General features: G+C 46.4%; 1 protein-coding gene across 1 annotated transcript in view; it reads left to right on the top strand.

Moving 5' to 3' along the window:
• The window catches only part of MMP24 (matrix metallopeptidase 24), a 48,628-nt gene that overhangs the window by 11,666 nt on the left and 12,509 nt on the right, over window positions 1-24,453 (top strand). The window contains exons 2-4 of the mRNA XM_055436276.2: window positions 9,522-9,670; window positions 14,861-14,977; window positions 17,651-17,955. Coding sequence (XP_055292251.2) covers window positions 9,522-9,670; window positions 14,861-14,977; window positions 17,651-17,955 — 571 coding nt within the window. The remainder of the gene's footprint in view (window positions 1-9,521; window positions 9,671-14,860; window positions 14,978-17,650; window positions 17,956-24,453) is intronic.

Below are 24,453 nucleotides of genomic sequence, written 5' to 3'. Positions count from 1 at the left end.
ACACTTTACTGAGGTAAAATCGACATACAAAAAGCTGCACATATTTAATGCATACAACTTAACGAGTTTAGAGATAAGCATGCACCTGTGACACAATCACAACAATCTATGCCATCAACAAATCCATGACTTCCAGAAGTTTCCTCCTGCCCTCTTTATGTCTATCATCAGCATCTGCATCACTGTCGTCTTCTGCTAAGAACTTAAGAGCTGACCTTTTAGCAGATGTTGTAAGTGTATAATACTGTATTGTTAACTTTAGTCCCTATGCTAAACAGTAGGTCTCCAGGATCTAGTCATCTTGTGTAACTGACACTTTGTACCGTTTGACTTACACCTCTCATCTCCCCCTCCCATGAAAGCTCTTGATGGGAAGCCTTTGAAGCTGCCTCAGGGTATTTGCACTTTCTGTTCCCTCTTCCTGGAATTCCTTCTCCTCCTGCAGGTCCCTTGCTCTCACGTGACTTCCACAGAGATGTTCCCTGACTATTCTCTATAAAATAGCTGTCCCATACTCGCCATATCCATACCCTACTTTAGTTTTCATAGCACAGATTGTGACGTGGTTCGTCCGTGAGACTGTAGCCAGAAAGTAAAGAGAGTGTTTTCATTTGATGTTCTGTCCCAGAGCCCAGACCACGTGCCTGGGACATGGAGGTCCTTAGTAAGTAGGTCCTCAGTAAAGACTTACTGAATGAACAGATAGATGGAAACAAATTTGATGTTTAGGAGGCAGAGCCAATAGTTCTTTGGTAAAAGACAATGTGGGCCAAGGAGAGGGAGAAAACCTGGGTCATAAGAAGCTTCTGGTTTGATGCCATAGCCTGGTATAGGAATCTAGCCGAAGGGTACTGAGCAACTGTGATCTGAGATCAGGCATTGCTCTGTAGGAGTGTGAGGTCCAGAAAGTCCTGGAAGGGGCACGGGATGCCTGACTAGTGACCTGATAGCATGAAATGCCTGGTTTCAGGTAAAACTGAGTTGGAATCCTGCCACTTACTAGCTTTGTGGCTCTGGATAATTATTTAACCTCTCTGAACCTCAGTTTCTTCATCTGCAGATTGGGGATCATAATTCCTGCCTTGTGGGTTGTTACAGTTCAGAGTGCCTGGTACAGTGCCACGTATATAATACATGTTCTAATAATAGTAACTGTTGTCATTCTGGGGCTTCCCTGGTGGCTCAGGGGTAAAGCATCTGCCTGCCAATGTAGGAGACTCAGGTTCGATCCCTGAGTCTGGAAGATGCCCTGGAGAAGGAAATGGCAACCCACTCCAGTATTCTTGTCTGGGAAATCTCATGGACAAAGGAGCCTGGTGGGCTACAATCCATGGGGGGTCACAAAAGAGTCAGACACAACTTAGCGACTGAAACAACAACGTTATCGTGATATGATTTATAATTCCATAAGATGTTACAGAAAAACCTAAATGAACTTTCTGGCCAACCCAATAGAACATCTCTATTAAAAAGTAGTTTATTTTTGTGAGTCTGGATCTATGTCCTGTGATCTCCTGTGCGGATCTTAGCTGGGCCCTCTGTGCCAACGAGGATAAATCTCCTTCATCCATAGCCATTTGGCTTTTTAAAGACAGTCCTATCCCCTGCAGCCCTCCCTTCTCCAGCCTAAACATCCCTCATCTTTCCTCGTGGGCTACAGTTCCTATGAATGGCTGCCTCACTTTCCTGACCACTCTTCCTCAGTCATGCTCTAGCTTGTCACTGTCTGTCTGCATCTACAGGGCTTCCCCAGTGGCTCAACAGTAAAGAATCCACCTGCCAATGCAGAAGACACAGGAGACCCGGGTTTAATCCCTGGGTCGGGAAGATCCCCTAGAGGAGGGCGTGGCAACGCACTCCAGTATTCTTGCCTGGTGAATCCCATGGATAGAGGAGCCTGGTGGTCTACAGTCCATCGGGTTGAAAAGAGTCGGACACAAAAGCAACTTAGCATGCACGCACTGCATCTCCAACCTCTAGAACTGGACTTGGACCTCCCATGCATGCTGAGGTCAATCCGTGGTTCCTGTTCCTTACATCGTCACCCTAGATTACGACCTCAGCTGCCCCAACTCTTTGATCAGGATCTTTGATTGTTTCTCATTCCAGTCCATGCTTCCAATTTTAATACCTTCCTGCCTGTCCCTTCTTTGTAGACTTTGCCTCTGACCTTTTTGATATTACCTTCTCACCCTCTGTGTTCCTGACCAAACACCGGATCTTAATCATTCCCCTGCTCCAGGCCTGTACGGTCTGGTTTGCCCAACCAGGTGTGAGGCTTCTGAACACCCCCAGGAGACACCCTGTCTTGGCCCATCCATCTCTCTCCTCCCCGATGGCCATCTCTGTTTGCCAAGAGCAAACGGCAGCACACCAGTTGATCTGCTTCTGGCCGCTTCCTTTGACACTTCTGATCTCACCACCGCCTCTGCTGTCTGCCGCTCCCTTTCCACTCCAGGCCACTTTTTTTTTCTCCTTGTTATTCTCCACTCTCTCCTTTGCCTGCCACTACCGCTCGACGTCTCAGCTTCCGCTTCTCAGCTCAGGCTTCGCCCGAACCAAAATCCCGCCTTCTGGCCAGCGGACCAATCACGCGATTTTGCCTGTGATCGCTGCATCTCCGGCTCAGCCCAGCTATTTTGGTCCCTGCTCGCACTCTGAGATCTTTCTCACTTTCCTGTGGGCTGACACCTCTTTCAGCACTTAAAGGGTGACAGACGTCGTCTTAGAGTTAGTTAACTGAGCTGTAAAGTTTAGAATTCTGACGTGGCTGGTGATGGATTAATGGATCCAGGTGTAAAAAGATGAAAATTAGGTCATTCTGTTTAAAACAGAATGGGGCTTCTTTCCTTTTGCGAATTTTATCTTTTTTTGATTGGAACCATGGAGCCTGTTGCCTCATCAAGCAAAGTCAAACCACAAAAGATGGAATTTCAGCAAACAGTTTTTTCAGCACCGAATGGATACCGTGGATTGTGCTTAGTGCTTTCCTGTGTATTACTCATCAAACCTCCCTAGATGAAATCCCTTCGTGGGTACACAGACAGTGCCTCCTAGACCAACTGTTAATTTGTTCATTCATTCACTCACTCTGATTATTTATTATGTCAGGCACTGTGCTAAGTACTGTAGCAGATATAAAAATAAATATGACAATCTCTGCTCCTTGGGAACCAATCTAGTGAGGAAAACACTGTGGTAGTTGTGTTTAGAGCAGCAGAGAAGTAAGCACTGTGGGAGGGAAGGGGGTTGCCCACTAGCTCTGCCAGGGAGAGTCTAGGAAGGTTTTCCAAAGAAGGTGACATTTCAGCTGGACTTTGAAGGATGAGTTTGCTAGCATGCCTAAAGAGAATGGGCTCTGTTGGCAGCAGGAATAGCCTGGAAGTGTGAATGGGCAGAGAGTGTTCTGGATTGGGCTATTCCTGCTGCCAACAGGTGAATATTAGAGACAGGGTTAAACAGTGGAAGTTGGAACTGTCTGGTCCCTAATGCATAGTCTTTAGCCTCCCACCTTGTAATACACACACTCATACACACACACACAAACACACACACACACCAGGTCCAATCTCAATGACCCTGACTTAGAGCTGTCATTTGGCCAGCCCCTTCTGCTCCCATTTCTGCTCTTAGGGGTCTGCCCCTGAGCCTGAGAATTGTCCCCAGTGAACCTGGAAAGGAAGCAGAACCCAGAGAAGGCAGATCCATTCCAGTGTTTGTCCACGACCTAGACATTGGTCAGGGTCTGAGTACTTAGATCCTAACTCCTGACACTGCTGAGCTAGACTCTGTGACCTTCATAATAGCTCCTGGTTGGCTTTGAGATGCTCCTTGCTTGAATTCCCTGTTGGTTCAGATGGTAAAGAATCTGCCTGCAATGCAGGAGACCGGAGTTCAATCCCTGAGTCCGGAAGATCCCCTGGAGAAGGGAACGGCTACCCATTCCAGTATTCTTGCCTGGAGAATCCCATGGATAGGGGAGCCTGGTGGGCTGTAGTCCATGGTGTTGCAAAGAGTCAGACACAACTGAGAGACTAACACTAACACTTTGCTTGACTATCCAAAAAAGGAGCTGGGTAAACCTGGTTGCCCTTTAACAACTAGGAGCTCCTTTCATTAATCCCCCCAAATTTTAGACGAGATTTTGTGCCAAAAATTCTCTGTTCCCTGTCTCCTACAATATCATAGTAATGAGGACTGCTGCTGCTGCTGCTAAGTCGCTTCAGTCATGTCTGACTCTGTGTGATCCCAGAGACAGCAGCCCACCAGGCTCCCCCATCCCTGGGATTCTCCAGGCAAGAACACTGGAGTGGGTTGCCATTTCCTTCTCCAATGCATGAAAGTGAAAAGTGAAAGTGAAGTCGCTCAGTCTTGTCCGACTCTTAGTGACCCCATGGACTGCAGCCTACCAGGCTCCTCCGCCCATGGGATTTTCCAGGCAAGAGTACTGGAGTGGGGTGCCATTGCCTTTCTCCGAGCAATGAGGACAGGAGGGGAGAAAATTGTCAAATTCCATACTAGCTTGAAGGCAGGTGCTCAAAAAAATACTCTGATGACCAGTTTGTTGGAAGCATCTGTCCAAAGTTCCCCAGTCGGGACTTCCCCCGTGATCCAGAGTGCTTAAGAATCCTCCCTCCAATGCATGGGACACATGTTGAATCCCGGTCAGAGAACTAAGATCCCACATGTTGCGAGGCAACTAAGTCTGCATGTGGCAAACCACAGAGCCCACATTCTCCAAGGCAGATCTTGCATATTGCAACTAAGACCCAACACAGCCAAAAATAAATAATTTTTTTTTTGGAAAAAACCTTCCCCTTAGTGTTGTTTTTTAAATAGTTCTCTGGCTATTTCCCAGATACTGTAATTCATCCTAATTAGATTTTAAGAGAATTGACTAATGGAGTCCACAAATAAGGAGGAATTGGATTTTAGACTGGTACCACACCTCTTTGGGGAAGGGTTTGAGGCAGTTTACAGAGTGAAACAATCTTTTTAAGTAAGGTTTTTAGGATGAAACACAATTTAGTGGTCAGAAAAATGAAAAAAGTAACAGCAACTTGCAAGCATCACCGTGTTCAACACTTACGCGATAAATTTGACCAAAAGATTCCCAGAAGAAAGGCCAAAAAGGAAAACCACTGGGTTACCCAATATGCATTCTCTGAAACCAGAAAGCATACAGAATCTCCTGTAGAGACAGCATTTTCCTCAAGGTAAAGCTTGGTAGAGAGTGATTGTGTTTGGTCTCAGTAAAGCTGAGTGACAGGGCGAAGAAAACGATTCCAGTCAGCTGTCAGTTCTCTGCACGCAGTGTTCCCAGTGCTGTGTGAGAGGTGGTCAGCCCCACAGCTCACTGAGAACAAGTGGACACGTTGCCCTCCATAGCACCCTCAAGGTGGCTCTCGGTCCAGGGGGAGGGCAGGATAACCAGATTTTAAAATGCAGAGAAGGAGTCAAAGACCGTGTTCTCCACCTTGATTTTACAAAAGGTAACAGAGACACCATCTAAGGGGATAATAAACGAGTCACTTTTGAGTGATTATGTCAGGTACATTCGATCATTTCATCTTAACAGCAATCTTGTAGAGGAGGGTCATTGTTTACATTTTACAGATAAGAAAATGTTCGTTGCTCAGTCGTGTCCAACTCTTTGCGACCCCATGGACTGTAGCCCTCCAGACTCCTCCAGGAATTTCCAGGAAAGAACACTAGAGTGGGTAGCCATGCCCTTCTCCAGGGGATCTTTCTGATTCAGGGATCTAACCCAGGTCTCCTGCATTGCAGGCAGATTCTTTACCATCTGAGTCATCAGTTCAGTTCAGTCGCTCAGTCATGTCCGACTCTTTGCGACCCCATGAATCGCAGCATGCCAGGCCTCCCTGTCCATCACCAACTCATGAGTTTGAGTCATCAGGGAAGCCCACAAATAAGGAAACTGATGCTCAATTTGCCCAAAGTCACACAGCTGGCAAGTGATGAACTGGGATTCAACCTCAGAACTTTGTGCCTCTTTCCCATGATAGCGCCCTGTTTATTCAATCCAACAATTCTTCAGTGAAGTTTCTGTAAAGAACATAGTGTGGCATTCTGGCTGGAAGGGGCTGAGTAATATGGTACAGGGATTTAATACTTTGATGACGTAACTGACATGGGACTAGAATTTGGAGCTTGATGAATGGACAGGTAACTTGTCAGTTGCCCTGTCATGTCCATTTCCAGATGTTTTGAGCTTTTTGGCTAATCCAAGACCATGGTCAAGTCACAAGTGATTATCTGTGATTTGTCCACTTTGTGAACGGATAATTAATAGTGTATCATCTCTCTCCACTTCCCTCCTTTCCAATCCTCTCCACTCATCACCATACTCCTCTTCCCCAAGTTCCCACCATTTTAAATACTGCTCAGAATGTGCCATGCTCTCCAGCACCTCCAGGTAATTGCACATATCCTTCAAGACCTAACTCAGGACTTCCCTGGTGGTCCAGTGGTTAAGAATTCACCTGTCAATGTAAGGGACATAGGTTCAATCCCTGGTCCTGGAAGATTCCACATGCCTTGGATTGACTAAATTCATGTATCACAACTGCTGAAGCCCACATGCTCTAGAGCCCATGCTCTGCAACAAGAGAAGTCACCTCAATAAGCCCTCACACCACAACTAGAGAGTAGCCCCCGCTCACTGCAACCAGAGAAAGCCCATGCACAGCAACAAAGTCCCAGCACAGCCAAAAATTGATTAATTTTAAAAAGATTGACATACCACCACCACCTGGAAGCCTCCCCTGAGTTCCCCTTCCTCCCCAACCCCACCCCTCCATGTAGATAACATGCCCCCTACTTTGTTCTTGTGTGGAACTCTCTACACATCTGAGTTTTAGTGCTGTATTTTCATGATCGGTTTATTTGTTGGTCGGTGAGCTCCATATTCATCTTTGGATTCCCACAGCCATGCACAGTACCAACTAGGTAGTCCACACCCAGTAATGTTCATTGAATGGACACAATGATCAACTACTGTGTCAGGGGATCCCTGGGCACCAGACCCTTGTGAGTAAAACACAGACCCTTCTCTGGAGGAGTTCAGAGTCTGATAAATACAGTAATGATTGGAGCCCAATATTGCAAGAGGGCTTCCCTGATAGCTCAGTTGGTAAAGAATCTGCCTGCAATGCAGGAGACCCCGGTTCGATTCCTGGGTTGGGAAGATGCCCTGGAGAAGGGAATGGCTACCCACCCAGTATTCTTGGGCTTCCCTTGTGGCTCAGCTGGTAAAGAATCTGCCTGCAATGAAGGAGACCTGGGTTTGATCCCTGGCTTGGGAAGATCCCCTGGAGAAGGGAATAGCTACCCACTCCAGTATTCTGGCCTGGAGAATTCCATGGTCAGTCTATGGGATTGCACAGAGCCAGACACAACTGAAGTGATTTAGCAGCAGCAATATTACAAGAACTATACTGTCTATAACAGGGGGTTTAGGGAACACAGAAGAGGAGGAAAGTACCGGGCTAGGGAGTGAGGTAAGTCTTCCAGAGGGAGTAATTTATAGGCTTAACCTTAAAATAATGAAAGATTTTTGCCAAATTAAGAACTATGCCAGGCATACAGGGGAAAAACATACAAAGGCATGACAGAGATTCAGCATTGGGGGAAGCACAAGAAGTATGGAAACTCTCTGCCAAAATTTAGAATGAAAAACAGGTTGTAGATCTCTGATGAAAGAGTAAGGTTGTCGCTCTCTTGGGGATGTTTTAAGACTTTATCTTTCTGACTATTTTGTTCTTAATCAGTCAGATGGATTTCATCACAAGGCAGTAAAGATGTGACAGCCTCCTTGGTGAAATAAATAATAACTTATTTATAGTTTCTGGTCTGCCTCCTTCCCAAAATGGTTTGATCTGACTTGTCATAACAGATACAGCCACAATAAGATGTTCATACAGAAACAAAGAAACAAAATTATGAGGACTTCCCTGGTGGTCCAGTGGCTAAGACTCAGCCGTCCCAATGCAGGGGGGAATGCAGGGGGCCCAGGTTCAATTCCTGATGGAAGAATAGATCCCACATGTTGCAACTTAGAGTTCACATGCTGCAACTAAAAAAAAAAAAGATTCCATATGCCACAATGAAGATGGAAGATCCCACGTGCCACAACTAAGAACTGGGGCAGCCAAAGAAATAGATAATATTTTTAAAAAAGAAACAAAACTGTAGATGGGGAGAGCATTAATACTGCTTCTTAAGGTCTTTTTTCTTCATTTGCTCGCTCGGTGTTCAGGATAATCTTCTGAGGATGGGTGGCAGTTTCCATGTGACTTGGAGACCAGCATGTACTTGCACTCTCTATAGGACATGCTTGTGGGTTCCATAGATACATGGATGTTTTCTTCATTTTCCAATTAATGCCACAGATATTTCCCGGTCCTCTGATTTCTAGCTGGTCAATGAAAACACTCGTCTTTACTTTTCTGACCTTCAGATTCATTGTCTGAACTTCTTCATCTAAGCTACTTTCAGATTCTCTTGCCCTTTTAAAGTTTATCTCCTTTCTTTTTTAATGACTCCATGCATAACCCTTAGATAAGCACAGAAAAAAGAAGTCCCCCATGATATTATAACAAAGGCTAATCACATTCATTCCTTTTTTATTAAAACCAATTTTTTGACATTATTTCAGACTTTCAAAAAAGTTTTCAAGAATGGGACAAAGAATTCCTAAACATCTTTCACCCAGATTCCCCATCTCTTAACATTCTACCACATTTTTTCCCCTCTCTCTCCTCTCTCTCTTTCTCTAATTTTTCCCCCGAATCTGTTAAAGAAAATGTTGCAGACTTCATGCATTGCGTCCTTACGTAAGCTGAAACACTTCAGTGTATATTTCCTAAAAGCAAAGAATTCTCTTACATAACTATATTATTATTTTTTATGTGTGCCCTTCTAGACTTTTTTCTATGCTCATATTTATGTAGTTATATTTAAATTAATACACTTTTATTTTGTTTCTGTTTATTAATAATAGCTTACTTCTTTGGAGGGATTAGCAATGAAGAGTGTAGATAATCTCATTATCTACAGATAATCTATTATTTACAGATAATTCTACAAAAGGTTCCTAAGGCAGACTGTCTCTAGATACAGCGGGTGTCTGGGGGGCACAGTGCTTCATCAAGTCACTCTGCTTCAGAGAATGGACTGTTCTGGTCCTCTTGCATGTCTAGTCATACGTCAGTGGAAACCGCTGAGTACACGGTAAAGAGACAGGGTGCTGGGAAGGCTAGGAGGCCTTTTCATCTTTATTCCACAGCCAGTAGCAATTCAATGGAAGCTTGGTAGCAGAAAAGTAAGCCAACAAGAGCTGTGTTTTCTGGAAGTTCATTTGACAGCGTCTGCAGGAGGGAGTGAAGGAGACAGAAATCAGAACATGAGTCTTTTAGTCCGTTGGGTAAAATGGGCCCTAGTTTCAAGGGCAAATGAGCCTTCCCGAATGATGAGTTCTTTTCTTTTTGCGTGTCTTTCAGAACTGGTTAAAGTCCTACGGCTATCTGCTGCCCTATGACTCTCGGTCATCTGCGTTGCACTCAGGGAAGGCCTTACAGTCAGCAGTCGCCACGATGCAGCAGTTTTACGGGATCCCCGTCACCGGTGTGTTGGATCAGACAACGATCGAGTAAGATTTGCACAGGACATTGTGCCTTTGAACTTTCCAGAGTTACATTTGGCTCCACATTTGTCGTGGCCTCATCTGTATACCCTACCCATTCTACCTTCCTATCTTCCACTCCTGAGTGTCAGCTGGGAGGGAGTACCCCAAGGTGCCCTCTCTTACGTGAGCTGGGGATGTGTTCTGCCATAAACTTGCTGTGTGACCTTGGACAAGACTCTTGACCCTTCTGGGCCTCAGTTTCCTTATCAGAACAGTAAAGGGTTTGGTTATAGGTGGCCTTAAATCTCCTCTGATTCTAATAACTTGTGGGTCTGTGAGTCACCCTTCTGGCATCCCTGAGATGTACGCATCTCACTAGATACAGGAAATTCTAGAATAATGATGGCAAGTCTTGTTCCACTTTTCCCATTTATTAAACATTTGCTGAATGTCTGCATGTGCTGGACAGTGGGCTTGGTCCTTTGATCCTTGGGCTCCAGAGGCTCTCCATTTAGTGAAAAACACCATCAGCTAGTTCTGCTGGTCTAGAACTCAGAAGGAAACACTGAATCTCAGGGAGATACTTAGGAGGTAATGACAAGTCGGCCAAACCACACAGATGGTTTTATACTCAGTGAGAAGATAAAGAGGAGGGAGAGAAGAGTGATGAGGGTGGAACCCCCAGAAGCAGGAGTCACCTGAGAAGTGGAGGAAGCCCAGCAGGGATGCCATGGCCATTGTGGGGGGCAGGGGGGATGGTCAGCAGGGTCAGCTGCTGCGGTGGTCAGACAGGAGGCTGAAAGTTGTCTGCTGAGTTTAGTCACAAAGAGGGCATTGAAACCTCCGTGGAATGATGGCAGCAAAGTCAGATTGCAATAGGGAGAAGGGGAGGCGGGGAGCGGCGATGGCAAACACAGGGGCAACTTTCAAGAAGCTGAGCAGTGGGAGTTTCCTGTTGATCCAGTGGTTAGGACTCCAGGCTTTCACTGCCATGGCCTGGGTTCAATCCCTGGTTGGGAAACTGAGATCCCATAAGCCTACCCGCCCCCTCAAAAAAAAAAAATGCTGAAAGTGAAGGAAAGGAGGAATAGATGGTGGCTAGAGAGGGATGAATTTTTATTTAAGATGGGAGAGAGTGAGTTTTTTTGTCTCTAAGGAATAGCCATCAGTTCAGTTCAGTTCAGTCGCTCAGTCGTGTCCGACTCTTTGCAACCCCATGAATCACATGAAAGTTATTAAAGCTATTTAAGAAAAGCCCTTACTGACATGTTTACACTGCTGTGTTTAAAATGGATAACTAACGAGGACCTACAATATAGCAGAGGGAAATCTGCTCAGTGTGAATGTGGCAGCCTGGATGGGAGGTGAATTTGTGGGGAGAATGGATGCGTGTATCCATATGGCTGAGTCCCTTCACTGTTCACCTGAAACTATCACAGCATTGCTAATCAGCTGTGCCCCAATACAAAATAAAAAGATCTTTTTAAAAAAGACATACAAAGGAAAAGAAAAGCCATTACTGCCAGGAAGACATGGCCAAGAGCTTGGAAAGAGTGTCCTGGCAGGGGGGGAGGATGGTGGGGGGCACCCAAACTCAGGTGGAAGGAGAGAGCAGGGCTCGGGGAGGATGCAGGCAAGTAGGCGGCTGGCAGAGAACAGGAAATCCAGCCAGTGGTGGGTCCAGGATCAATCCACCCCTTGGGTGAGTCACTCCTTGAGGTAATCATCTCTCTAGGTCTCAGCTTGCTCATTTACTGAAGGGGTTGGGGAGGGAGGTTGGGGATGGAGGGGAAATGTTGGATTTTGACTCTCAGATTCTAGATTCCATTATTCTAAGCCTCAAACTTTCAAATAAAATTTGGTGAGTCTGGGGTTTTATGATCCCATAGTCCCGTACAAACATTCCCTGTGCCTCAGATCCTCTGACTGTGAGGTTGTAAACCCCTGAGATAATACGCTTGACGGCTCCTGTGATGCTGTAAGTGGACGCCGTGCGCCTGCGGCCTGGAGAGCCCGGCCGCCTTTCCAAGCCGGGGTTATTTTGAGGGCTTTGCGCAGGCCTCACGGCAGCGCCTCCTGCGGCTGCAGCACTGGTGGCTCCGCTGAGGCACCACCTGGCCCTGGGTTTCGCTATGTTCCAGAAGCCCCAGGCCCGCTGGACCGGGTTCAGGGAGTGGCAGGTGGCTGGGAGAGGAGGCGGCGGAGGGAGGCGGCGTTCCCCACCTGCTGCTCTGCGCTGCGCCCCTCTTCGTAGGAAGGAGGGCGGGGTTGGGGGGCGCGGGAAGGGAGAAGGTGCTCACACTTAATCCCAGACCTGAGTGGGGAGCATGTGTGCGGGGAGAACTTGGAGCCCTCCGTTTCGGCTCCAGCTCCGTGACCTCGGGTGTCGCTGCCCCTCTCTGAGCTCATCTCCTCCCTGCCCCACCCCGGGACCCTTCCAGGTCTAGCTCCACCTTGCTAGCAAAGGTGCCTCCTGGGTCTCTTCCCAGGGACTGCCAGTGAAAGGAAGCTAGATCAGCCCCTCAGAGGATAATCCTTTTGAGTGTCTGCCTTGGGAAATGTCACACATTATTCACTCCTTCATTCGTTCAACAAACATAGCTCCTCTAACCCAACCTAGTGCTAAGCAGAGGGAAAAAGAAAAGAAAAACCCCAGCTTTTGTTTGTCCAGGTGCATTAGTTGACAGTTCATTTATTCAGTCAACAGAGTCCCAGGCCTGCCTCACCCTTTGGTGTATTTTGCAAGTTACTGGTTTTATCTGTGTGTCTTTTCCCTTGTCTGTAAAATCGGGGTCCGTCATTCCTGATTACTTCACAGAGTCGCTTTGAGAACTAAATTTTGTTTTTTTATTTTATTTTCATATTTATTGATTTGGTTGTGAGGGTCTTGGTTGCAGCATGAAGGATCTTTAGTTGGGGTATGGGGAAATTCTTAGTCGCAGCATGTGGGATGTAGTTCCCTAACCAGGGAACACAACCAGGCCACCTGCATTGGGAGCCCAGAGTCTTAGCCACTGGACCACCAGGGAGTCCCTCAAATTAATTTTTTTAAAAAAGAGAATGAACACTGAAAATTATACACATCTACATTAATGCCTGTTACTGTCACTATTTAGTCTTTTATTGTTGATTTCTCAGTGTGGACGTTCTGGGTGAGGTAGATACAAAATGAGTGGGACCTGGTTAAGTCCCTCAAGGGGCTTTTAATATTTGGTTGAAATAGGCTCTGTCTCCTTTCCTCTCTATTTCCAAAGGCAACTGCTTTCAACCACTGGAAATGAGGTCAGACTGTTTTCCCCCCGCAGCGATCTCAATCTCTAGTTCAATGAGCTGGTCATTAGGGCGGCAAAGGGACATGAGATGCAAGGGTGACCCTTCCAATCAGCCATGATCTTTTAAATCTCCTACCTGGGCCCCTAGTTCACATTTCCAAAGAAGTCCCAGGCTCACTGTTCCCTAATGCAACTTAACTGATAACAAATAGTCATCAGGATTTACATAGCTCCTAGCACAAGGCTGAAGAAGGCAATGGCAATCCACTCCAGTACTCTTGCCTGGAGAATCCCATGGACGGAGGAGCCTGGAAGGCTGCAGTCCATGGGGTCGCTGAGGGTCGGACACGACTGAGAGACTTCACTTTCACTTTTCACTTTCATGCATTGGAGAAGGAAATGGCAACCCACTCCAGTGTTCTTGCCTGGAGAATCCCAGGGGTGGCGGAGCCTGGTGGGCTGCCATCTATGGGGTCACACAGAGTCGGACACAACTGAAGTGACTTAGCAGCAGTAGCAGTAGCACAAGGCTAGCTTCTAAAGCCAGGATGATGAATACGACTCATTCCTGTCCTCAGAAAATGTCCTATTTATTTGAAGCAATAAACTAATAGATTTCAAATCACAGTACAACGTAGTTAAGTGCTGTGGATAACTACACTATAAGCCCTACAGTTGTTCAGCCACTTTTTGAACATCTGGAGTGATATAAAATTTACTGTTTTCCAAGCTGTGCCTTTCTGCCATGGGCTAGTTCCCATTCATTCATTCAACCATCACCCTTGAACACCTCCTAAGTCAGGCACTCTGATGGCACTGGGAATACAGGCGAGGTTCCCGCCCTCATGGACCTTAGAATCAGGTAAGAGAGATAAAGGATAAATAATAAGCTAATATAAGATGTATTTCAGGCAGTGATAAAGGCCATGAAGAAAAATTAAGCAGGATAAACAGTTAGAGGTGGGATAGTGGGGGGAGGCTATTATTTTAGATAAGGTGGCAGGGAAGCCCTCTTGGAAGGGGTGACGTTTGAGCAAAGATTTTCATAAAGTAAGGGAACAAACCATGTGAAGAAGAGCATGGCAAGCAGAGGACACAGAAAATGCAAACACCCTGAATTGGAATGACCTTAGGATGTTCAAGGCACAGCAGGGAGGCCACTGGAGCTGGAGCAGAGTGGGTGCGAGGAAGGGGATACAGGTGCCTGGTAGAGGGTGTGATCACAGATCATGTGGTGGCTGTGGGCCAAGGCGAGGAGTTTGTTTCGATAGTTTGTTTTTAAATATGTAATTACTTGACTGCGCTGAGTCTAAGTTGTGGCACTCGGGATCTTTAATCTCCATTGCGGCATGCAGGATCTTTACTTGCTACATGTGAACTTCTGTAGTATGTGGGATCTAGTTCCCAGACCAGGGACCAAACCTGGGAGCGCGGAGTCTTAGCCACTGGACCACCTGGGAAGTCCCAAGGTGAGGAATTTGGATTTTATCCCAGGTGATTGGGAGTTTTAAAGCAAAGAGTGATGTGATCTGATTTCACATACAGAGCATGTCCACAGGCATTCCCTCCTTGAAGGCTCCACACAAGCTAAGACCAGGGAGAACTGTAATTCTCGCATTGCCAATGAGGAGACTGAGGCTCACATTGATTCAGTCACTGGCCTGGACTCGTGCGATTAGTGGCAGAGTTGGAACTAGCAGGCCCGTGTCTTCTGACTCCGAGTCTATCACGCAGCAGGGCTTCTTCATATTCAGTTAGGAATGAATGAACAGATGAGTAATCGATGGTGTTCCTGTTGGGGACCCCATCAGAGCCAGGGGCCCAGAGTTTAGGTTGAATGTGCATGTTGCCATTCAGCTTGGGACCAGGGATGCTGCGGTGCCTTCCTGGAGTGTCCAGTGACCACAGTGTCTATGTGGATGTGTGTCCTCTCTCTGCCCAGGTGGATGAAGAAACCCCGGTGTGGTGTCCCAGATCACCCGCACTTGAGCCGAAGGCGGAGACACAAGCGCTATGCCCTGACGGGACAGAAATGGAGGCAGAAACACATCACCTACAGGTGCCTCAACGCCCCCTCCTCCTCCCTGGCGTTGGCTCCACCCTCACTCAGTCTTTCCTGGCCTGAGTCTCTGAAGTTCACACTGTAGGTGGGTCTGTGATCAGGGCCTGGCTCTAAGAGCCTATGACTTTGTCCTTCTTGTAGCATCCAGTGATTGCTGGGTCTCCAACTTCAGGTTTGTTTGGTCCTTTGGGGGCTCATGAATTATGTTCTGTTTAGATTCCTAGCATTTTTAGTTACGGAAAGTGGGGTATGACTTGTCTGATAACTTTCACCTGGGTTACAGAACCAAGGCTGAACTCATCCTCCCTACCACCGCTTGCCAAACCCCACTCCCTCTCATCTGGATCCCTTCCCCACTTGGCCTGATTGATGGACTTCAGCTGAGATTCCCAGCACAGAGTTCCAGTTGTTTCTTAAGGACTATAAGAGCTGGGAGCTAAACTGCAACAGTGTTATCCCTTGACTGTCTGGGGAAACCACAGGCAAAGCAGGAGCAGGCTCCAAATCAGACCAGTGACCACAGGCAGGGATGCTGGAACCCATCACAGGAGATGCAGACATCTGGATTCACATGGGGTGGATCCAGGGCCAGGCATAGTACAGGCTTGGCTGGGCCCTGGTTGGCACCTCTCAAGTCTCTGATTCTATCTCAGGTGGATCCCCTGGGTTCAGGAATAGGATCTAAGACAGAGACCTTGAAAGTTGAGCTAAGGGCTCTCCTGGGACTTCTCTAGTGGCTCAGACAATAAAGAATCTGCCTGCACTGCAGGAGACCCAGGTTCGATCCTTGGGTCAGGTGGATCCCCTGGAGAAGGAAATGGCTACCCACTCCAGTACCGTTTCCTGCAGAATTCCATGGACAGAGGAGCCTGGTAGGCTACAGTCCATAGCATTGCAAAGAGGCAGACATGACTCAGTGACTAACACTTACTAACTTACTAAGGGCTCTCCTGTTCACAAGCTGTAGAGGCCAGAACAGAATCTTTTCAGAAATCTGACAAGAGAAGGAAACTTAAGAAGAATCTGGGTTAGAAACCTGGATGGACTCTTAGAGTCCTCCAGAAGAGGTAGAGTAGATGAAGAGAAAGAACTGGCTGCTAACTGAACTCTGACCTTAACTTATATCCTGCAACCTCTCTGGGCTTCAGTTTCCTTATCTGTAGAATGAGTGAATAGTCCTTGCCCCAGGTGTTCATGGGACAGAGCAACCAGAAGTGGTGATGCTCCATCACGGAGAACCATGCAATATGGATACAGTAACCTTACATAGACATTACTTTGCCAACCAAGGTCCATCTAGTCAAGGCTATGGTTTTTCCCGTGGTCATGTATAGATGTGAGAGTTGGACTGTGAAGAAAGCTGAGCGCCGAAGAATTGATGCTTTTGAACTGTGGTGCTGGAGAAGACTCTTGAGAGTCCCTTGGACTGCAAGGAGATCCAACCAGTCCATTCTAGAGGAGATCAATCCTGGGTGTTCATTGGAAGGAATGATGCTAAAACTGAAACTCCAATACTTTGGCCACCTCATGCGACGAGTTGACTCACTGGAAAAGACTCTGATGCTGGGAGGGATTGGGGGCGGGAGGAGACGGGGACAACAGAGAATGAGATGGCTGGATGGCATCACCGACTCGATGGACATGAGTCTGAGTGAAATCCGTGAGCTGGTGATGGACAGGGAGGCCTGGCGTGCTGTGATTCATGGGGTCGCAAAGAGTTGGACACGACTGAGCGACTGAACTGAACTGAAATGAACCTTACATAACTGAGTCAGTCAGATGCCACCCTATACTAGCTTCTAGGTAGACAAATAGTAGTAGTTGGGGCCAAAGACTTAAAATTTTTTTTAAATTGCAGTATAATTGCTTTACAATGTTGTGTTAGTTTCTGCTGTACAACAACGTGAATCAGCTCTATGTATACAGATCTGGGCTTCCCAGGTGGCTCACTGGGTAAAGAATCACCTGCAATGCAGGAGACATAGACAGGAACAGTTTCAATCCCCGGGTCGAGAAGATCCCCTGGAAGAAGGCATGGCAACCCACTCCAGTATTCTTGCTTGGAGAATCCCATGGACAGAGGAGCCTGGCAGGCTACAGACCATAGGGTCACAAAGAGTCGGATACAGCTGAAACAACTGAGCACACACACATATATCCCCTCCCTCTTGAGCCTCCCTCATCACACCCCTCTAGGTCAACACAGAGCACCGAAATGAGCTGCCTGTGCTGTATAGAGGCTTCCCACTAGCTACAGTAGTGTATGTACATCAATGCTATCCTCTCAATTTGTCCCACCCTCTCCTTCCCCCACCCCCTTTCAAAGAAAGGGATGTTCCACTAAACTCGCTACAGTGTAAGAGTTTTTATAACTTTTATAAATGTACATATTTTATATATTGGGAGAAAAACTTAAAAATTAGGAAATGCCATGCACCAAATTGATTTTTTTCTGCAAATTCAACATAACCTTTTTCAGAGATCTAATACAAAAACACCGAGTAAAAGGCAGGGTGAGGACCCAGAGCCTTATCCACCCAGCCTCTTCCTCAATCCCTGGGCTACCTCAGCAGAATTCTAGGCCCACACAGCTTCTCATGTTCCTTTTAGCTCTGCTAGTCTCTAATCCCCTGTCTGTTCCTCCCTGTGGTTTCTCCCCTCTCTCACCAGCATTCACAACTACACCCCAAAGGTGGGTGAGCTAGACACTCGGAAAGCTATTCGCCAAGCTTTCGATGTGTGGCAGAAGGTGACCCCGCTGACCTTTGAAGAGGTGCCATACCACGAGATCAAAAGTGACCGGAAGGAGGCGGACATCATGATCTTCTTTGCCTCTGGTTTCCATGGCGACAGCTCCCCATTTGATGGAGAAGGGGGATTCCTGGCTCATGCCTACTTCCCTGGCCCAGGGATTGGTGGAGACACTCACTTTGACTCAGACGAGCCGTGGACATTAGGAAATGCCAACCATGATGGTAAGGCCATGAGGGGACAGGGGATTGCTTGGCTGTCAGGAAAAGAAGCCCTAAGGAGGAGCTTGGAGGATCCCATAGTTGAGTTTCCTGGTTTCCAGAGATTCTTGTCAAACAGCTGAGAACCTAAGAGGGTGGGAACTGTGGTCAACACTTGATCCATTGGAGCAGGGAGATGAGTCAGATCACTTAGTTCATGGTCTAATTGAACGGAGTCAAGAAGAAGTTTAGGCCATGACTAAGAAGATAAAGTAATGGATCAGAGGCTGGAGGAAAAGGTTAAATGGGGATTAAAGCTGAAAGTGGTAGGCTCTGGCCTGACTGATGAAGGCTTCAAAGGCCACACTGTGGGAAGACGTGACTGAGTCACCCTTATGTCGACCTCACAGGTGAATAACAGGCCCTATAATCACTCTAGCATCTTCTGTGTAGGAGTAATAACAAGACTCCTCAGGTTGCAAGAGTTCCTCATCAGTATTTACTTGTAAGTCACTTGCTTAGTAAGTAGGCAAGTGTACATCATTATGCCCATTTTAAAGATGAGTTTGAGGCTCATAGGGCATAGCTAGTAGGTGACATTGCAGGGGCTCAACTAAAGCTCAACTACCTGGCCATGGGACCTGAGCGAATCGTTCACCCTCAGTCTACTCATTTATCAAATGAGAGGCTGGATTAGGTGACCTCTTCTGACTCTAATAGAACATGACGCATGAGTTGGAACATTTAGAAAAGACACTGCCAAGGAGACTTCCCTGGCAGTCTAGTGGTTAATGGGCACAGGTTCAATCCCTGGTTGGGGAACCAGGATCCCACATGCCACACAGCGTGGCCAATTAAATAAATAAATAAATTTTTAAATGTAAATAATAAAAATATAAAAAAGACAGTCTCTGCCCTCTGGAAGTCCAGAGTCGAGTGGGGAAGGCAGATGTGTACAGAACTCACCCTGTCTCAAGGCGGACTATACTGAAGGATTACCAAGAAAATCAGTAGGAATCTAGAGGCAAGAGGGACAGAGGATTTGATTTGATTCTATTTTAATAGGTTAGAATCAGGATGTTAATATTCTAAGGTCTATGTCAAATATTTTCCACATACTATATAATATGTATATGTTACTATTATTATCCCCATTTTTCAGATAGGTAAACTGAGGTGTAGAGAAATAGTAAGTAACCTACTAAGGTCCCTACTAAGGGCCCACAGTTGCTGAATGGGGAAATAAGGCTTCAAACCGGGTATGTCGACTCCAGAGCACATACTCTTAGCCACCATGCTGTTTCCATGGCTCTCCCACTGTAGGGCACACCAGAATCACCTAGAAACTTTTCTTATGAATTCTGATTCCAGGCTGCAGGCCCCTGACCTCTTGCTATTCTGATTCTCTGGTTCTGGGGTCAGGAATTTGCACGTGAGAATTTGCACATGGTCTCATAAATTCCCCAGGGGCTTCTGAGGTAGGCGTTCAAGAAACAGCATCTTAATCTGCAGTTTCCCTAACTTGCCTGATCATAAGAATCAACCGGGCTTCTTATTATAAATGTGGATTCCCAGGCCCTTTCCCTGGAGATTCAGATTCTTAAATTTGGGAATCCTTAGTGATTTCTTTGTCCTTGGCGATGCTTCAGGCTGAGTACAGCCTTTAAACGCCCATTTCCTCAGAGTATGTGTCTGCTGCACAGATCAGGGACCAGGACTCTTGGCCTGCCTGTCAGAGACTGATCCAGGGGATGGCCTGGCCAACGCTATGAAGCTGCTCATTCCTCCCTGTGCCCTCCCCTCGTGTTTGGTGCTCCTTCCCATCCAGCTCCATTTCCTCTGCCCAGGCATTCCTTCCCTTGTGTCCTCAATGTGTTTCCCGGCTTTCTAAACACCTATTTTTTATCTCGTTCTTATTCTTGGATCAGTGTCAACCAGTTAGCGGTCTGTGCTCACTGATAAAGTGTGAAGAGAGGAGAACTAACATTTTTGAGCCCCCATTATGTGCCAGGCACTGCTAGCTGATAACAGTCAGAGCCCTGAGAGAGATAAATGAATGATTAAAGACACTCTTCCTCTGCCCTGCCCTTCCCAGCTCTGGGTGTACACTTCTACAGTGCTCCTTGCTGGTGGAGATCTTGGGCCAGTCCCAAAATCCAGAGAACGTCTGGGGGTGCGTGTGGGGAGGAGTAGATGGGCACCATCCTGACACTCTCTTGTCAGTCCCACCCCATCGTGACCAACAATCAACAATTCGGATAGAAATTCCAAGATAGCTCATGTCTTCTTTGGATGGGAGTCAGGACTTTGCTCTGGAAAACCAGGCATTAATTTTCCAGAGGCAGTTCATAACTCTGGTAATAGACTGCTAGAAACCAGAATGCAGCCATTGCCTAAGGACAGCCTTTGGAAGGAGATGGAACGAACCAAGATTGATTGAGTCCCTGTGTGTTATCTCATTTAATTTCCACATAAACTCAATGAGGGCACTGAGTGCAGCTTCCTGGGAATTTTTTGTTTGGTGGCTTTCTTCTCTATTCTAAATTTCCATTAGGAAAAATTTCAAGCTCACAAAGTAGGAAGAATGAGACCCCAGGCACCAATCAGCCTAATCCGGCAATTATCAACATTACATCAGTACTGGTTCATCCACCTTCCCCCTACCTTGATTTTTTAAAAATATATATTGTAAAGAAAACTTCAGATAGAATGTCATCTTATCTGTAAATACGCTAGTACTGGACTGGCCAAAAATTTCATTTGGGTTTTTCTGTAAGATGTTATGGAAAAACCCATCTGAACTTTTTAGTCAACCCAATATATACCTCTAACAGATTTTTTTTTCCTTCTTGCTAAAAGACATTTCTTTCTACAGTAGGTCCTTGTTGATTACCTGTTTTAAATATAACACCATGTACATGTCAATCCCAAACTTCCAGTCTATCCCTCCCTCCCACCCTACCCCACTGGCAACCAGAAGTTCATTCTCTAAGTTCTAAAAGTGAAAGAAAAAGTGAAAGTGTTAATCACTCCATCGTGTCCATCTCTGTGACTCCCATGGACGGTAGCCCGCCAGCCTCCTCCATCCATGGGATTTCCCAGGCAAGAATACTGGAGTGGGTTGCCATTCCCTTCTCCAGGGGATCTTCCCAACCCAGGGATAGAACCTGGGTCTCCTGCATTGCAGGTGGATTCTTTACTATCTGAGCCACCAGGGGACCCCTGAGTCCTAACAGATTATTTTTAACATGACCACAAAATTATGAACAAACCCAACAACATTAATAACAATTTCTTAAAATCTAATACCCAAAAATAAAGTTAAAAAAAATCCAATACCCAATCTGTTCATTTTCTCAAATCACCTAAAAATGGCTTTTACAGTTGTTTACTTGCATCAGGATCCAAACAGCATCCACACATCATTCATAGTCGACACGTCTCAAGGCGCTTTCCATTTACAAGTCACCTTGCTTTTCTCGTCCCTGTATCTGTTGAAGAAACTGGGTCATTTGTCCTGAGTATAGGCACCTCAACTAGATTCAGGTTCACTTTTTTAATATATAATTGTTTCTTTTTTATTGGAGCATAGCTGATTTACACTGTTGTATTAGTTTCAAGTTTTCAGCAATGTGAACCAGTTATACGTATGTTCACTCTTTTTTAGATTCTTTTCCCATATAGGCCATTACAGAGAATTGAGTAGAGTTCCTTGTTAGTTATCTATTTTATATATCGCAGTGTGTACATGTCAATCCCAGTCTCCCCACTCTTACCCTTTGGTAACTGTAAGTTTATTTTCTACATCTGTAACTCTATTTCTGTTTTGCGGATAAATTCATTGGTACCTATTTTTTGAAGAGTCTACATATAAGCAATATCATGATACTTGTTTTTCTCTGACTTAGGTGCACTCTTACCATATCTCTCTTCCCTGTCTATCCTGAATATCAATAATTAGATGTTTTTTTTAAAAAAAAAAAACCCTACCTGCCAATACAACAGAGGTGGTTTCGATTCCTGGGTTGGGAAGATCCCCTGAAGGAGGGCAGGGCAACCCGCTCCAGTATTCTTGCCTGGAGAATCCCATGGACAGAGGAGCCTGGTGGGCTACAGTCCCTAGGGTCACACAGATTCAGACACGACAGAAGTGACTTAGCAGGTACACATGATAATTAGGCCAACAGGCCTGGCTGGATTGGCTCTTCTGGAGAGAATGCTCCCCAGGTGGCCCTGTCCTCCCTGTTGCATCACATTTGGGAAGCGTGTGTGCTGCAGGCCGTCCACTCCTAGTGACATGAAGGTTGAATGGTTGGCACAGGTGTGTCAGCCTGACCCAACCATTACAAAATTCACCCAGGAAACTTTATTTTAAAAAGCTTGCCTAAGCCCTAACTGCTCAGTCGTGTCTGACTCTTTGCCACCCCATGGAATTCTCCAGGCCAGAATACTGGAGTGGGTAGCCTTTCCCTTCTCCAGGGGATCTTCCCAACCCAGGGATTGAACCAGGGTCTCCTGCATTGCAGGCGGATTCTTTACCAGCTGAGCTTGCTCCTTGGAAGAAAAATTATGACCAACCTAGAAAGCATATTTAAAAGCAGAGACATTACTTTGCCAACAAAGATCGGTCTAGTCAAAGCTATGATTTTTCCAGTAGTCATGTATGGATATGAGAGTTGGACTATAAAGAAAGCTGAGCGTTGAAGAATTGATGCTTTTGAATTGTGGTGTTGGAAAAGACTCTTGAGAGTCCCTTGAACAGCAAGGAGATCCAACCAGTTCATCCTAAAGGAGATCAGTCCTGAATATTCATTGGAAGGACTGATGCTGAAGCTGAAACTCCAATACTTTGGCCACCTGATGCAAAGAACTGACTCATTGGAAAAGACCCTGATGCTGGGAATGATTGAAGGAGGAAGAAGAAGGGGACGACAGAGGATAAGATGGTTGGATGGCATCACCAACTCAATGGACATGAGTTTGAGTAAACTCCAGGAGTTGGTGATGGACAGGGAGGCCTGGTGTGCTGCAGTCCATGGGGTCGCAAAGAGTCGGACAGGACTGAGCGACAGAATGGAACTGAAGCCCTAACCACAAACTTCTTAATCAGAATCTCCTCCACCTGTGCATTTAGAAGGTGCTCCTGGAGAACCATTCCTGGAATCTGTAGATGATTCCCCACCTCTTCGGAGTCTGTGTGAAGGGCAATCTGACCCACCACACCTTTAAGCTAAGTTCGGGGAGTCTCCCAGGCACCCCATGTCTTCATCTCTTTCCAATGGATCAAGCAGTGAATTCAGCAGAGAAAAGACTGGGAGGGAGCCCAGCCCTGGGGAAGGTGACAAGACCGGAAGAGTCATAGGGCCAGCCCTTTGCAGTTACTGTAGAGACCGCTCTTCATCCCGGGAACTAGACTAGCAGGGTGGTAAGGAAAGGATAGTTCTGAGTGGTTAAGTTCACACAGGCAGTGGCAGAAGAATAGAGCAGAAAGTCAACAAACAAAAACTTCCCAGGAGGGGAACTTCCCTGGTGGTCAAGTGGCTAAGATTCCACGCTCCCAATGCAGGTTCGATCCCTGGTTGGGGAACTATATCCCACGTGCCACAACTAAGCAACTAAGATCTGGCATAGCCAAACAAAGTAAGCGTATTTTAAAAAAAAATCCCAGGAGGCTGCAGTCATGCCCTCACTGAGTTTCTGTGGAAATTAAATGAGATAACACACAGGTGCTCAATCAATCTTGGTCCCTTTTGTCTCCTTTCAAAGGTTGTCCTTGGGCAATGGCTGCATTCCGGTTTCTAGCAGTCTATTGCTGGGGTTATGAGCTGCATCTGGAAAATTTATGTTTGGTTTTCCAGAGCAAAGTTCTGACTCTTGTCCAAAGAAAACATGAGCTGTCTCACAACCAGGACTCTGAATTTTTAACAATCGCCCCAGTTGGTTCTGCTGCAGGTCATCCAAAGACTGCACCTGGAAAAATACTGACCATTCAGCATGGTTCCGTCCTGGCTGCTGTCACCTTACCTTGTCAAGAACAGAGCTTTCCCTTGAGAAGCTCACAGTCCTGGGGCAGAAGAGAGTGTGCTCCTGGCTGTTATGGAGGGCAGAAAGAAGTCAGGGCCATCAAGATGGTATGGGTAAACTGCTGGGAGAGTATAGAGAAGGAAGCACTTGCTGCCAGTTGGGGAAATCAAAGAAGGTTTTCTGGAGGATGTAGCTGAACACTGAAGGAGTATGGTTGTTCCAGGTGGAGGGGACAGCACTGGCAAAAGAATAGAGGCAAAAGAAAATGCTGTCCCATTTTGGAGTTCTTCCCATGTGGCAATAGTGGCAAAGAACCCATCTGCCAATACAAGAGACATAAGAGATGCGGGTTCGGTCTTTGGGTCGGGAAGATCCCTTGGAGGAGGGCACGGCAGGCAACCCACTCCAGTATTCTTGCCTGGAAAATCCCATGGACAGAGGAGCCTGGCAGGCTATGGTCCATAGGGTCCCACGACTGAAGCGACTTAGCACATACCA

The sequence above is a fragment of the Moschus berezovskii genome, chromosome 15, assembly GCF_049115385.1.
Source record: "Moschus berezovskii isolate FMDL1 chromosome 15, NW_MosBer_1.0, whole genome shotgun sequence".
NCBI classification, from domain to species: Eukaryota; Metazoa; Chordata; class Mammalia; order Artiodactyla; family Moschidae; genus Moschus; species Moschus berezovskii.
The sequence above is the reverse complement of the archived record's forward strand: the minus strand, read 5'-3'. Positions and strand labels throughout refer to the sequence as shown.